This window comes from Scyliorhinus torazame, chromosome 14, assembly GCF_047496885.1.
Source record: "Scyliorhinus torazame isolate Kashiwa2021f chromosome 14, sScyTor2.1, whole genome shotgun sequence".
Lineage (NCBI taxonomy): Eukaryota > Metazoa > Chordata > Chondrichthyes > Carcharhiniformes > Scyliorhinidae > Scyliorhinus > Scyliorhinus torazame.
In genome coordinates, this window is record NC_092720.1 from 50,599,903 (window position 1) to 50,614,851 (window position 14,949).

General features: G+C 49.2%; 1 protein-coding gene across 1 annotated transcript in view; it reads left to right on the top strand.

Annotated features, from left to right (window-relative positions):
- Positions 1 to 14,949, top strand: part of LOC140389719 (uncharacterized) — a 119,367-nt gene that overhangs the window by 46,696 nt on the left and 57,722 nt on the right. Inside the window, exons 7-9 of the mRNA XM_072474168.1 lie at positions 7,023 to 7,108; positions 9,278 to 9,408; positions 13,882 to 13,989. Of these exons, the coding sequence (XP_072330269.1) occupies positions 7,023 to 7,108; positions 9,278 to 9,408; positions 13,882 to 13,989 (325 nt within the window). The remainder of the gene's footprint in view (positions 1 to 7,022; positions 7,109 to 9,277; positions 9,409 to 13,881; positions 13,990 to 14,949) is intronic.

Genomic DNA, 14,949 nt, shown 5'->3' on the forward strand with positions numbered 1-14,949 from the left:
GAAGGACTAAGGATAACCCAGAAGGCCCACGAGGTGAAGATCCAGGAGGGCCAGAAAAGAGTGAGTGAGAATGAGGATGAGCTCTTGGGCCTGGCAGTGAGAGTGGAGCGGCATGAGGCGCTACACAAGAAGTGGGCGGGAAGACTCGAAGACCTGGAGAACAGGTCGAGGAGAAATAATCTGAGGTTCCTGGGTCTCCCAGAAGGAGTGGAGGGGGCCGATGCCGCGGCGTATGCGGGCACAATGATCGGAGCGATGATGGGCGCAGAGGCCCCTTCAAGGATGCTGGAGCTGGACGGGGCACACCGGGTGCTGGCGAGGAAGCCCAAGGCAACTGAGCCGCCAAGGGCGATGGTAGTGAGATTTCACCGGTTTACGGACAGAGAGAGGTTCCTGAAATGGGCCAAGAAGGAGCGGAGTAGCAAGTGGGACAATGCAGAGATCCGAATATACCCGGACTGGAGCATGGAGGTTGCCAAGCGGAGAGTGGGTTTCAACCGGGCCAAAGCGGTGCTGCATCGGAAAGGAGTGAAATTTGGAATGCTGCAGCCAGCGCGACTGTGGGTCACATACAAGGACCAACATTACTACTTCGAAACGCCTGAAGAGGCGTGGACCTTTATACAAGTTGAAAAGTTGGACTCTAACTGAGGGTTTGTGAGGGTGGGGGGGATGTTTTGGGGTTTGATGTGTGATGGTTGTTGTATATAGGGGGTCAATCACACGCAGGAAATGTCATATGGGCTGGGGGAGAGAGACTAGGCCGCGACAGGAGCTGCGCCAGAGGGGGCGGGGCAGGCTTTGGAAAGCACGGGGTTCTTTTTCCCGCGCGCGGGAAGAAAGGTGGGAAGGGGAACGAAGGATTGATTGGGAGTTTCCCACATGGGGGGGGGGTCAAAGGGACGGCGGGGGAAGCCGGGGTCAGCAGGTGTCAGCTGACTTAGGGGAGTGATATGGGGGGAGCAAAAAAGGTAGACAGGATTCTAGCGGGGGGGGGGGAAGGGGAGGGGGGAAGGGGAGGAGGGGGGGAAGGGGGGTGGGGGGAAGGGGGGAAGGGGGGAGGGGGGGTAAAAGGGTTGCTGCTGCACTGGCCGAAAGGGAATGGGACACAGACGAGGTTGTTGGGACGGAGGTCCCCCGGCTGGGGGACTGGAGGGTGAGGGAGACGCGGACACGGGACTGGCCCAGAAACGGAGATGGCTAGTCAGCAGGTGGGGGGGGGGGGGGCGGTGAGAGCCCCTCCAATCCGGCTGATAACGTGGAACGTGAGGGGCCTGAATGGGCCGGTGAAGAGGGCTCGAATGTTTGCGCACTTGAAGGGACTGAAGGCAGACGTGGCTATGCTCCAAGAGACACACCTGAAGGTGGCGGACCAGGTCTGGTTAAGAAGGGGATGGGTAGGACAGGTATTTCACTTGGGACTGGACGCGAAAAATAGAGGGGTGGCAAATTTGGTGGGAAAGCATGTGTCATTTGAGGCCAAGACTATCGTAGTGGATAATGGAGGGAGATATGTGATGGTGAGTGGTAGGTTGCAAGGGACGTGGGTGGTGTTGGTAAACGTATACGCCCCGAACTGGGATGATGCTGGATTCATGAAGCGCATGTTGGGGCGCATTCCGGACCTGGAGGTAGGAGGCCTGATAATGGGAGGGGACTTCAATACTGGACCGCTCCAGATCAAGGACGGGAAAGAGGCCGGCGGCGGCCAAGGTGCTCAGGGGGTTTATGGATCAGATGGGGGGAGTGGACCCATGGAGTTTTGCAAGACCGCAGGCCAGGGAATTTTCTTTCTTCTCCCACGTGCACAAAGCCTACTCCTGGATAGATTTTTTTTGTTCTGGGCAGGACGCTCATCCCGAGGGTGGAGGGGACGGAGTATTCGGCCATAGCCGTTTTGGACCACGCCCCGCACTGGGTGGAAATGGGGCTGGGAGAGGAGAGGGCCCAACACCCGCTGTGGCGGCTGGATGTGGGACTGCTGGCAGATGAGGTGGTGTGTGGGAAGGTGACGGGGTGTATCGAAAGGTACTTGGAGGCCAACGACAACGGGGAGGTGCGAGTGGGGGTGGTATGGGAGGCGTTGAAGGCGGTGATCAGGGGAGAGCTAATCTCCATCAGGGCTCATAGGGATAAGACAGAGGGCATGGAAAGGGAGAGGTTAGTGGGGGAGATTTTGAGAGTGGACAGGAGATACGCAGAGGCCCCGGAGGAAAGATTACTTGGGGAAAGACGACGGCTCCAGACGGAGTTTGACCTGTTGACCACGGGGAAGGCGGAGGCACAGCGGAGGAAGGCGCAGGGCGCGACCTACGAGTACGGGGAAAAGGCTAGTCGGATGCTGGCACACCAGCTCCGTAAGAGGATGGCAGCGAGGGAAATAGGGGGAATCAAAGATGGAAGGGGAGCCACGGTTCGGAGTGTAACGAAAATAAACAAGGTATTCAAAGCCTTCTATGAAGAGCTGTACAGATCCCAGCCCCCAGGGGGGGGGAGAGGGGATGAGACGATTCCTAGACCAACTGAGGTTCCCGAGGGTGGAGGAGCAAGAGGAGGCTGGTTTGGGGGCACCAATCGGGTTGGAGGAGCTGAGCAAGGGTTTGGGGAGCATGCAGGCGGGGAAGGCCCTGGGGCCGGACGGGTTCCCGGTAATGTCGGAGGCGACAATTTCCTTGATTCTAAAGCGAGACAAGGAACCACTGCAATGTGGATCGCACAGGCCGATCTCGCTCCTCAATGTGGATGCTAAGTTATTGGCAAAAGTGCTGGCCACAAGGATTGAGGATTGTGTCCCGGGGGTGATTCATGAGGACCAGACGGGATTCGTAAAGGGCAGGCATTTAAACACTAATGTGCGGCGGCTCTTAAACGTGAAAATGATGCCATCGGAGGAGGGAGAGGCGGAGATAGTGGCAGCTATAGTGCCCCCTGTCCCCCCTGTTGTTTGCATTGGCGATCGAACCCTTGGCCATATCACTGAGGGAGTCTAATAAATGGAGGGGGGTGGTCCGAGGGGGAGAAGTGCATTGGGTGTCGCTATACGCGGATGACCTGTTGCTGTACGTGGCGGACCCAATGGAGGGGATGGTGGAGGTCATGCAGACTCTTAGGGAGTTTGGGGAGTTCTCGGGCTATAAGCTCAATGTAGGGAAGAGCGAGCTTTTTGTACTACAGGCAGGGGACCAAGAAAGAGGGATAGGGGACCTACCGCCGAGGAGGGCGGAGGGGAGTTTTCGGTATCTAGGGATCCAGATAGCCAGGAGCTGGGGGGCCCTACACAAATTGAATCTGACGAGGTTGGTGGACCAAATGGAGGAGGACTTCAAAAGATGGGACATGTTACCGCTCTCGCTGGCGGGTAGAGTGCAGTCGGTCAAAATGGTGGTCCTTCTGAGGTTTTTGTTTGTGTTTCAGTGCCTTCCCATCGTGATCACCAAGGGCTTTTTCAAGAGAGTAGGTAGGAGTATTATGGGGTTTGTGTGGGTGAATAAGACCCCGAGGGTAAGGAGAGGGTTCCTGGAACGCAGCAGGGACCGAGGAGGGTTGGCGCTGCCAAACCTAGGGAGCTACTACTGGGCAGCAAATGTGACGATGATCCGCAAGTGGGTTATGGAGGGAGAGGGGACGGCATGGAAGAGGATGGAGATGGCGTCCTGTAAAGGAACGAGCTTGGGGGCGTTGGTGACGGCACCGCTGCCGTTCTTGCCAGCAAAGTATACCACGAGCCCGGTGGTGGCGGCAACGTTAAGGATCTGGGGCCAGTGGAGACGGCACAGGGGTGCAGTTGGAGCCTCGGTGTGGTCCCCGATCAGGGGTAACCACCGCTTTGTCCCGGGGAAGAAGGACGGGGGGTTCCAGGGTTGGCATCGGGTGGGGATTAGAAGAATGGGGGACCTGTTCATTGATGGGACATTTGCGAGCCTCGGGGCACTGGAGGAGAAGTTTGAGCTACCCCCGGGAAATGCATTTAGATATATGCAGGTGAGAGCTTCTGTGAGGCGACAGGTCAGGGAATTCCCGTTGCTCCCGGCACAAGAAATTCAAGACAGGGTGATCTCGGGTGTATGGGTCGGGGAGGGCAAGGGTTCGGCAATACACCAAGAGATGAAAGAAGAGGGGGAAGCGTTAGCAGAAGAGTTGAAGGGTAAATGGGTGGAGGAGCTGGGGGAGGAGATTGAGGAAGGTCTGTGTGCTGATGCCCTGGATAGGGTTAATTCCTCCTCCTCGTGTGCCAGGCTCAGCCTGATACAATTTAAGGTGGTTCACAGAGCGCACTTGACGGGGGCGATGTTGAGTAGGTTCTTTGGGGTAGAGGACAGATGTGGAAGGTGCTCAGGGAGCCCGGCGAACCATGTCCATATGTTTTGGTCATGCCCGGCACTGGAGGGGTTCTGGAGAGGAGTGGCGGGAGCAATATCTCAGGTGGTGAAAGTCCGGGTCAAGCCAAGCTGGGGGCTAGCAATATTTGGAGTAGTGGACGAGCTGGGCGTGCAGGAGGCGAAAGAGGCCGGCATTCTGGCCTTTGCGTCCCTAGTAGCCCGGCGAAGGATCTTGCTAATGTGGAAGGAGGCGAAGCCCCCCAGCGTGGCGGCCTGGATAAACGACATGGCTGGGTTCATAAAGCTGGAGAGGATTAAGTTTGCCTTGAGAGGGTCTGCGCAGGGGTTCTACAGGCGGTGGCAACCGTTCCTAGACTACCTCGTGGAGCGTTAGAGGAAGGGGGGAATGGGGGATTGCTTTGGGGGATGGAGGAGCAGGAGATAACATGAAGGGTGGGGGTAACTGGCACGTGCGGGAGAGAGCCAGTGCATAACGTTATGTAAATATACCATTTTGCCATGTATATTGCTCAGTGCGATTTCGTGTTATTTAGTTACGGGGGGGGGGGGGGGGTTATTGTTTGTAAGGGGAAAAAAAATTGTGTTGGTAAAAAACTTTAATATATTTAAAAAAAAAGAGTAGACTGTTGAGGTGGTAATTGTTCGGGTTGGATTTGTCTTTTTGCTTGTTAACAGAACATACCTGGGCAATTTTCCACATTGCCAGATAGATGCCAGTGTTGTAGCTGTACTGGAACAGATTGGCTAGGGGTGCAGCAAGTCTGCAGGACTATTGCCGGAATATTGTCAGGGTCCATTGCCTTTGCAGTGTCCGGAGGAGGCGGAGATGGATCATTCACTTGGCACTTCTGGCTGAAGATTGTTGTGAGTGCTTCAGCCTTATCTTTTGCACAGATGTGCTGGGCTCCTCCATCATTGAAGATGAGGATATTTATGGAGCCTCCTTCTCCAGTGTTGTTTAATTTCCCACCACCATTCACGGTTGGATGCGGCAGGGCTGCAGAGCTCAAGTCTGACCTGTTGGTTGTGCCGTTGCTTAGCTCTGTCTATTGCTTGCAGCTTATGCTGTTTCGCATGCAAGTAATCCTTTGTTGTAACTTCGCCAGGTTGACACCTCATTTTTAGGTATGCCTGGTGTTGCCCCTGGCATGCCCTCTTGCACACTTCATTGAAGCAGGGTCATCCCCTGGCTTGGTGGTAATGGTAGAGTGGAGGATACACTAGGCCAGTTGTGGCTGAGTATGATTCTGCTGCTGCCCAGCTCTGAGTTGCTAGATATGTTTGAAGTCTATCCCATTTAGCACAGTGGTAGTGCCACACAACATAATGGAAATTATCCTCAATTTAAGATGGTGCGGTAGTCACTTCTACCAATACTGTCATGGACAGATGCATCTGCAACAGACAGATTGGTGAGGGTGAGGTCAAGTATGTTTTTCCCTCATGTTCGTTCCCTCACCACCTGCTACAGTCCCAGTCTAGCAGCTATGTCCTTGAGGATCCGGCCAGCCACTGGTCTGTGGTGGTAGGGCAACTCTTGGTGATGGACATTGAAGTCCCCCACCCAGGGCATATTCTGTGCCCTTGCCACCCTCAGTGCTTCCTCCAAGTGGTGTTCAACATGGACGGAAGTGGTAATCAGCAGGAGGTTTCCTTGCCCATCTTTGACTTATGAGACTTAATAGGATCCAAAGTTGATGGTGAGGCCTTCCAGGGCATCTTCCTCCTGACTATATACCACTGTGCTGCCACCTCTACTGCATTTGTCCTGCTGGTGGGACATGACCCAGGAATGGTGATGTTGATTGCCTGTAAGGTATGGTTCCGTGAGTATGATTATGTCAAGCTGTCGCTTGACTGATCTGTGAGACAGCTCTCCCAATATTGGTACAAGCCCCCAGATATTAATAAGGGGGGCTGTGCAGGATTGACACGGCTGGGTTAGCAGTTGTTGTTTTTGCCTATGTCGATGCCAGGTGGTCTTTGTAGCATTTAAGATGGAATTAAAGAGTCAACCACATTGCTGTGGATCTGGAGTCACACGTGGACCAGACAAGGTAAAGTGCATTAGTGAACCAGTTAGGATTTTACGACAATCGATTTCATGGTCATCATTCGACTTTGAAAGTCAAGATGTTTTATTGAGTTTAAATTCCACTATCTGCCGTGGTGGGATTGAAACCTGGGTCATAGAGGATTATCCTGGGCCTCTGGATTACTATTCCAATGGTGATACCACTACACCACTGCCTTGCCTGGCCTGGCCTCGCCTCCCCTAAAAACAGATATCACTGAGAGGAGAAATCAAGAGAACCATTTTAAATTGAAAAGAGAAGCCAAATGATCATAGCAGATTGTTTTCTCTGGTTGGAGATCCATAGCAGTCAAGGTGAATTTTAGTAATGTGCCAACCTGTAACTTTTAAGATTTATGAAACGTTTGAACTACAAGATACCAACATTTTATTGATGTTTGTATTGCTGTCAACATGCCGATGCAGTGGGGAAAATACCCCTTTCACCACTTGTTGATTCATTCAATCTTGTCAATACTATTTTTAAAAATTTGCTCAACTTAGATTTCCAATATCTGTAGTGCATTCTTCTCTCACAGTTTTAGTATGAAATTGAAAGTTTTGTCAGACGTTCATGTATATTTGTGATTTTTGCACTTTCTCCACAGACTTTCATTAATATAATTCAGACATTCTGTAATTTGCTGGAAGCGAATCCCGACATCATTATTGAAGCACTAGCAAATCTGGAAAGGTAACTTTTACAGAATCTGGTCTTGTGCGTGGAATCTGTGTTTCTTGAAAATACATAAGCCAATTTTTAAATAGTTCTTTGAAAGCTTGAGCTATGGTTTTAAAATTGCAGTTGTTTTAATAATGTAAGGTTCACAATCTAGTAAGTCTATCATTATAACTTGACTAGCAAAAGACACTGAAACACTTTGTGCACTCTGCCACAAATGGGAGACTGCAACTAGGGGACACAGTTTAAAAATAAGTGGTCTCCTATTTAGACCAGAGGTGAGGAGAATTTCTTTCCCTCAGATGGTTGTTAGCGTGTGGAATTCTCTTCTCCAGAAAGGAATGGAGGCCTGAGGCAGAGTTAGGTAGATTCTTGATAGACAAGGGAGCCATGAATTATGCAGGGCAGACTGGACAGTGGAACTGAGGTAACAGTCTGATAAGCCATGATCTTATTGAATGTCGGAAATGGCTCGAAGGGCTGAATGGCTTACTCCTGCTCTTAAATCCTGTGCTCCTTCTCCAGCCTCTAGGTAGCTTCAAAGAGAAGCTGATTGCTTTGATTAAGTAGCTTTAATCTGAGATGCTATTGTATCTAATCCGTAATATATACTTGCTCGATGTGTCTCATTAAACCATATTAATAAATATTCTACAAGCTCGGGAAAAGCTGGCACTAAACATTCCTTCACAAAGTATCTTCCTTTTTTTGGAAACCTTGCCAAAGACATGTGTTTATCACATTTCCGTTCAAATCCCAGTCTAGGACATGAGTAAATAAATCTGGATGAACACTTCAGTGCAACAACGTGAGGTTACTGCTATTTTTAAATGAGGCATTAAAGAATGGGATCCTGTCAACATCTGTTCTCTCAGATGATGTGAAAGATTGCATAAGATCAGTTGACGAAGAGCAGGGGAATTCTCCTGGTGTTCCAGTCAGCATTTATCACTCATTCAATTCTTCCAAAACCAACCAACTAGTCATTTATGTCATCACTGTTCGTGGGACCTTGTGTAACTTATTGCCAACAAACTGAATGACTACAATAGAATAGAATCATAGACTGGCCATGCTTTTTTGGTGTCCAAAAAAGGTTAGGCGGGGTTACTGGGTTACAGGGATAGGGTGGAGATATGGGCTTTATTGAGGTGCTCTCTCCAAGGGCCAGTCCAGACTTGATTGTCTGAATAGCCTCCTTCTGCACTGTAAATTTTATGATTCTATGACTTCAATTTAAAAACAATTGTTTGACGGCGGTCAGCCGTGCTCCTCCCCCTCGGAAATGGCATAATCGCATTGTGCGCCGCGTACCTTTGCAAAGGCGTTGGCGCGTCATCGACAGGCCCTCCCACGATGCTCCGCTCCCGATGGGCCGAGTTCCCGATGGCACGGGACATGTGTGGTCTCAGCGGTCGGGAACCCAGCATGGCGGCTGCGGACTGTGACCAGCGCCGCCACACTTGGCCGGTATCCGTGCCGCTGGTCGGGGGTTTTCCCCAAGGGCTGGGGGGACTGGTGGAGTGTGGGCTGGGGGGGGGCCAGGGGATGGCCTGTGGGGTCGCGGATGACAAGTCGGGTCCACACATGGCCGGCGCCATGTTGTACGGTGCGACCGCTGCAAGTCGTTGACGCGCACATGCGCGGCCAGGGACCCGGCCATTCTCCGGCCGTTCTCGGCGCAGGAGCCCGGAGTTTCACCCGACGCCGCTGCTAGCCCTTCAGCGGTCCTGGAATCAGTGAGGGATCACCGCCGATTTTTCAGTCATAGAACTCCTGTGAATTCTCCATTCGAGCTGGCACTTAGCCGCTGAAGCGGAAAATCCAGCCCAAGCTTTTATTTATTTTTATATTAACCTATGCCCCAGTGAACTCAAGCTTCAGTCCTTAAATGTAGCTCTTTTCAGGCCTGAAATACTTTCTGCCAACAGTTTCAAAATATGTATGTAAAGGTGGGAGGAAGCAAGCAGGAGAAGTCTTATATGCAAATACTCGGATCCTGAAAATCCAGCGGCTTTTGATCTTCAGCTACACTGCTGCTGTATTTACACTGTGAAGTCACAGAAAATCAGGATCATGTTTCCCAAAACTCATGGTCCAAAGAGGAGGTGAACAATTATTACAGTTATTGCACTTAAAGTGAAAAGTGATTTTATTTAACATTTTGCTTTATCATTTTAGCTTGACGCAACCCCTCGAAAACCTGATCGTTTTTAATAAAATTGATCAAGTGTGTCCACAAGTGGCAGTGAAATCAAATGAAATCAATTTTATTGATAATTCTACTGGCTCGGGACTAGTTTTGTATCAAAGTAAGACTTTCTAATAATAAATCACACAATAGTAATTTATTATCAAAGATAATGGGGAGGCAGTGGCGTAGTGATATTGTTGCTGCGCTAGTAATCTGGAATTAAAACTCTAATGATGACCATGAAACCATTGTCAATTGTCGTAAAAACCCATCTGGTTCACTAATGTCCTTTATGGAATGAAATCTGTCATCTTTATCTGGTCTGGTCTACATGTGACTCTAGACCCACCAGCAATGTTATTGCCCTCAGGGGCAGGCAATAAATAAATGCTGGCCCAGCCAGCAATGCCCACATCCCATAAAATGAATAAATTTAAAAAAAAAAGAATTATACATGATTTAGTAATACATCAGTGTACTTTGTGAAGTTCTGACCACAGATTCACCGTGGACAATGTCATGTGACACCAGTTCATGTTACCACATGCATTTCCATCAAGGTTTTACATTTAACAAATCCAATGAACAGCAATCACAATGGAAAGTATCAACTACGTTGAAACTCCTGTATAGATCCTGAAATGAAACAACCCCCAATTCTAACTTCACATATTTATAAAATATCCAGAAACATTTATGATATCCATCTTCATTGTTTGTTTGACTCACAATTTGTATGTGCATTGATGAACTCTATCTTTTTTTTAAAAACGCATTTTATTCAAACTTGTATCAAAGTAGGTTACAGCAAATAAACACCCCGGGAAACATTCTTCCCAACAATCAACTGTACAGTTTGTACAGATTTTCCTCCTTTTTCACCCCCCCTCCCCATCACCCGCCCCACCCTTCCCACCACCCCCCCCCCCCCTTGCGACAAACAGCTCCTCAAACACGGTCACATGTCACCCCTTAACTCACACTTTATCTTCTCTAACCGCAGGAAGTCGTACAGGTCACCCAACCATGCTGCTACCCCCGGTGGCGATGCCGACCGCCACTCCAGCAAAATTCGTTGCCGTGCAATCAGAGAGGCGAAGGCCATGACATCGGCCTTCCTCCTCTCGATGAGCTCCGGCTTCTCTGAAACCCCAAATATCGCCACCAAAGGGTCCGGGTCCACTCCCTCCTCCATTATCCTGGCTAAGACCGCGAACGCTCCTGCCCAGAATCTTCCCAATTTTTCACAACCCCAAAACATGTGCGCGTGATTCTCTGGCCCCCGCCCACACCTCTCACACTCATCTGCTACCCCCTGAAAGAAACCACTCATTCTCGCCCGAGTCATATGCACCCTGTGCACCACCTTGAACTGTATCAGGCACATCTTTGCACAAGAGGAGGTCCTGTTTACCCTTCACAGTGCGTCACTCCATACTCCCCAATTGATCTCCATTCCCAACTCTGCTTCCCATTTCTCCTTGATCTTCACCACCCACTCGCCTCCCTGCTCCCCCTGCCACTTATATATATCCCCAATTCTTTCCCCCCCTTCCACATCCGGAAGCAGCAGTCACTCCAGCAGGGTGTATCCCAGCAATCTAGGGAACCCCTTCCAGACCCTTCGTGCAAAGTCCCTAACCTGTAGATACCTGAACTCACTATCCCCTCGGCAGCTCTACTCTCTCCCTTAGCTCCTCCAGACTGGCGAACCCTTCCTCCAAATACAAATCCCTCACCTTGACCAGCCCCACCTCCCTCCACCTCCTGTATACATGATGAACTCTATCTAATAAAGATATTCCAAGTTATAAAATGTCATGATAAAGTAAACTGGGGAAAAATTATTTCCATTGAATTGATAATGAGGATCTATGAATTCAAATCATAACCAAGTGAAGGAGAGTTTCAGAAAATTCTTTAAAGGGTGACAACAGGGAATGGTCTACAGGAAGCAAAAATCCATAAAGATTTTTTTAACAAGAAACGAGGCTAAATATTTGAAAAGGAAATTTTATAAACTTGTAGCCAAAAAGCAGGGCAAGCATTAGGTGGAGAACTCTTTCTGAGAGCTAGCACAGAGGCAATGGGCTGAATGGTGTCCTATATAATAGGAATACCAGACTTCCGGTGGCGGCCATGAGCTGAGCGGTTGCACGAAAGCCGGCTCTCTCCTGGAAACTTCTCACTAGGCCTTCTTAACCCGTCAAGCGGGCACCAAAAGTACAAAAATGTTCTCCAACTTCACCCCCACTTGCTACCCAACTGACTGAGATGCCAGGCCGCAAAGCCAGCAAAAGCAAAGAAAGGAAGAACCCAACCCCAGGTCATGCGGAGCGGCCCAGATCTGAGCATGGCGGACCCAGTAGGGTCGCCAACGTCAGTCCAATTGTCGACAGTGAAGCTGATGGAGTTCATATCCACAGAACTGCAGAAGCACAGAGAGACGATAAAAGAGGATCTCATGTTGGCTATTAAGTCAGCAATAGAGGCCATGCTGGCCCCCATAAAGGGAGCAATGGACAGAGTGGAGCGGAGACTGGAGGCCCAAGAGGCGACAGTGCGGGACCTGGAGTAAGCGGCCACCAACGAGGACAAAAGGATTGCAACGCTTGAAGCTGAGGTGGCAAGGTTGGGGACGACCCTAAAGGTATATCGGGGAAGGTGGAATACCAGGAAAACAGGTCCCATCGACAGAATCTCCGAATCGTCAGGCTACCGGAGGGCAGAGGGTAAGAACCTTACAGAATATGACTCGAGGATGCTCAGAAAACTGGTTGGGGAGGAGGGCTTCTCCAAGCCCCCAGAGGAGGATAGGGCAGAAAGGTTGCTCCGACAAAAATCCAAATCAGGGGAACCACCATGGACAATAATACTGAAGCTCCATAAATTCCAGGACAACGATAGGGGTCTGAGGTGGGCGAGGAGCATGTGGTCATGTAGTTGGGAAGGACACAACATCCGTATAGACCAAGACATTGGAGCCGACCTGGCCAAGCACCAGGTAGCGTTTAACGGGGCCAAAACTGCACTGTTTAAAAGCAAGGTGAGTTTTGGTATGCTGTACCTGGCAAGGCTATGGGTCACGTATGGCGATAAAGAACTTTACTTCAACACGCAGGAGGAAACAAACAGTTTTGTACAAAAGAATAGACTCGGGAAGAAACAGTGTGTGAAAACTATGAACTTACGCGATCTAAGGAGGGGAGGGGCAACTATACGTGGGGTCATGTGTGTGTGGGGGTGGGGGGGGGGGCAGGAACCCAGATGGGTCGGGAACAAAAAACGTTTTCCAGGGGGGAAGCCACCACACTAGCGAGTAGGCTGGTGCATGCGAGCAAAGAGGGGGGAGAGCCGAAGAGGGAGGTAGTGGCTGGCAGGAGTGGGTAAAGCAGCAAACTGGGTGGGGGGGGGGTTAGAGGCGATGCAGGAGCTGAGAAGCCAGGGGAGGGATGGGGCACACAAAGGATTGAATTGTAACAGGGGAACAGGGAAAGGTAAAGGGCGACTGCACAGGCAGTGAGGCTCAGGCAGGAGGTAGGGGGTTGAGGTAGAGATGGGCAGCACGGTAGAACCATGGTTAGCACTGTTGCTTCACAGCTCCAGGGTCCCAGGTTCGATTCCCGGCTTGGGGCCACTGTCTGTGCGGAGTCAGTACATTCTCCCCGTATCTGCGTGGGTTTCCTCCGGGTGCTCCGGTTTCCTTCCACAGTTCTAAGATGTGCAGGTTATGTGGATTGGCCATGCTAAATTGTGTCCAAAAGGTTAGGTGGGGTTACTGGGTTTTGGGGATAGGGTGGAGGTATGGGCTTGGCTGGGGTGCTCTTTCCAAGGGCCGGTGCAGACTCGATAGGCCGAATGGCCTCCTTCTGCACTGTAAATTCTGTAAACAAAAAGAAAGCAAACCTAAAAACAAAATTAAATAGAGCACCTTTGCATATTCCTAAAGTCAGATTTTCAAAGGAAATAGTGCCAGAGTATAATCCTGATATCTCAGGGACAGATTGGATGTTCAAAGGGCCAGTGGAGAAGATGCAGAGAGAAACACAACACTATTGATTTATAGCTCCTGAAGGAGCTTGTTAAGGGGCCTGCCCATTCAACATTTTTCCGGTGGACCTGAACAGTATTGTGTTAGTTAGTGTACGCTTGTCATGTTTGTTGCAGTGCTCAAGTAAATTTCTCTGGAATTGTTCTTAAATCTAATCTGTGGGACTAACAAACAATGACATAAGCGCTACCCTTCTCTTCGATGGTCTTGTTCGACCTCCTGGCCTTCCGACAAACTTTCCTCCAATTGGTAAGGCAGCAGCAACCCTCAACATGCGATCCACTTGTTTATGCCGCTGGAGCAAGGCAGGCTGCTCCCATCTCCTGAAGGTGCATGATGCCTCAGTCAGGTGTTGAACTTGCACCATGGCCAATTTGAGCCTTTTGCATTAGAATATCATTGTGTCACCAGAGCGACCCAGCTGAGCTGCAGGGTCAGGAGCCAGAAATTATCCTAATGTGGGATTCCCATGGCGCTTTGAAAATATGGCCCCTGATGCTAATTTCTTTAAATGATTATTTCTCTGTTGTACCTCTGTAGATAATGCCTTGAACTTGACGAAAACTGCAATTAAATCTGTATCCAAGGAAGATGATATCAACAATGAGAAATTGGAGGCATACATCTTCATACCTAACAACTCTTTCAGTAAGGATTTTGCTTATTGATGTCAAAAAGTTTTAGAACTTATCATAATGAGTATATTAACTTGGCAGTACGAACTGTGGTTGGTGGACTGCTGAAATTGTATGACACACATGTTGCGAATATGTAGTTCCTGGTTCACATATTTTAGAACACTACTTTTAGTTTTGAGAATTGGTGTTTTGACTGTGGGGAATGGTGTCATCTGGTTGAGAAACTGAGGAGCAACCCGGAGGTGGAAGTAATTCATACAATCTTAGAGTTTATTATATTCAAAATATTGAAGTCAAGTTGACTTAAGAGGTCAGCACTAGAAAGGTAATATTAGCAGGATACTTACTTGGCTTCTGAATAGTGCCAGTAAGTTTGGGAAGCTTTGTTGTGTCTTGTTATGGGTCAGGGTTTAGAGAACCCCAAAGTGTATCATGGAGTTCACCTGACCCACAACTTTTAATAGATTGTGGTATGGGGAGCACACGGCCCACTCTACAGGTGTGGTACAGCAGAAATGGAAAAGTATTTTTTAAAGCAAAACAATGTTTATTCTATGAACTCAAGTTAACCTTTTGAAAACATACAGTGAACATCTTAGCAACCATTAATTAAAATACAACACCCACAGAATACAACACTATGTAATCCTTTAAGCTTTCCTTTTAACATCCATAAGACTTAAAACACCTTTTACCAGAAGCACATCAGGTTTACATTACTATTGAAAACATTTATAATTCTGAATTCACCAAATGATCAAGAGATAGTCTTTTGATGGCAGAGAGATCAACAGTGCACCTGCTCTGTCTGGTTTCAGCTCCAACACTGAAAATGAAACTAAAACACACCCTGCAGCAAACAGCCTAAAATAAAAGTAAAAAGCTGACAGACAGCCCAGCTCCATCCACTCTCTGACATCACTGCAGTAATAAACACCCATTTCTTAAAGGTATTCTCACTACAGATATT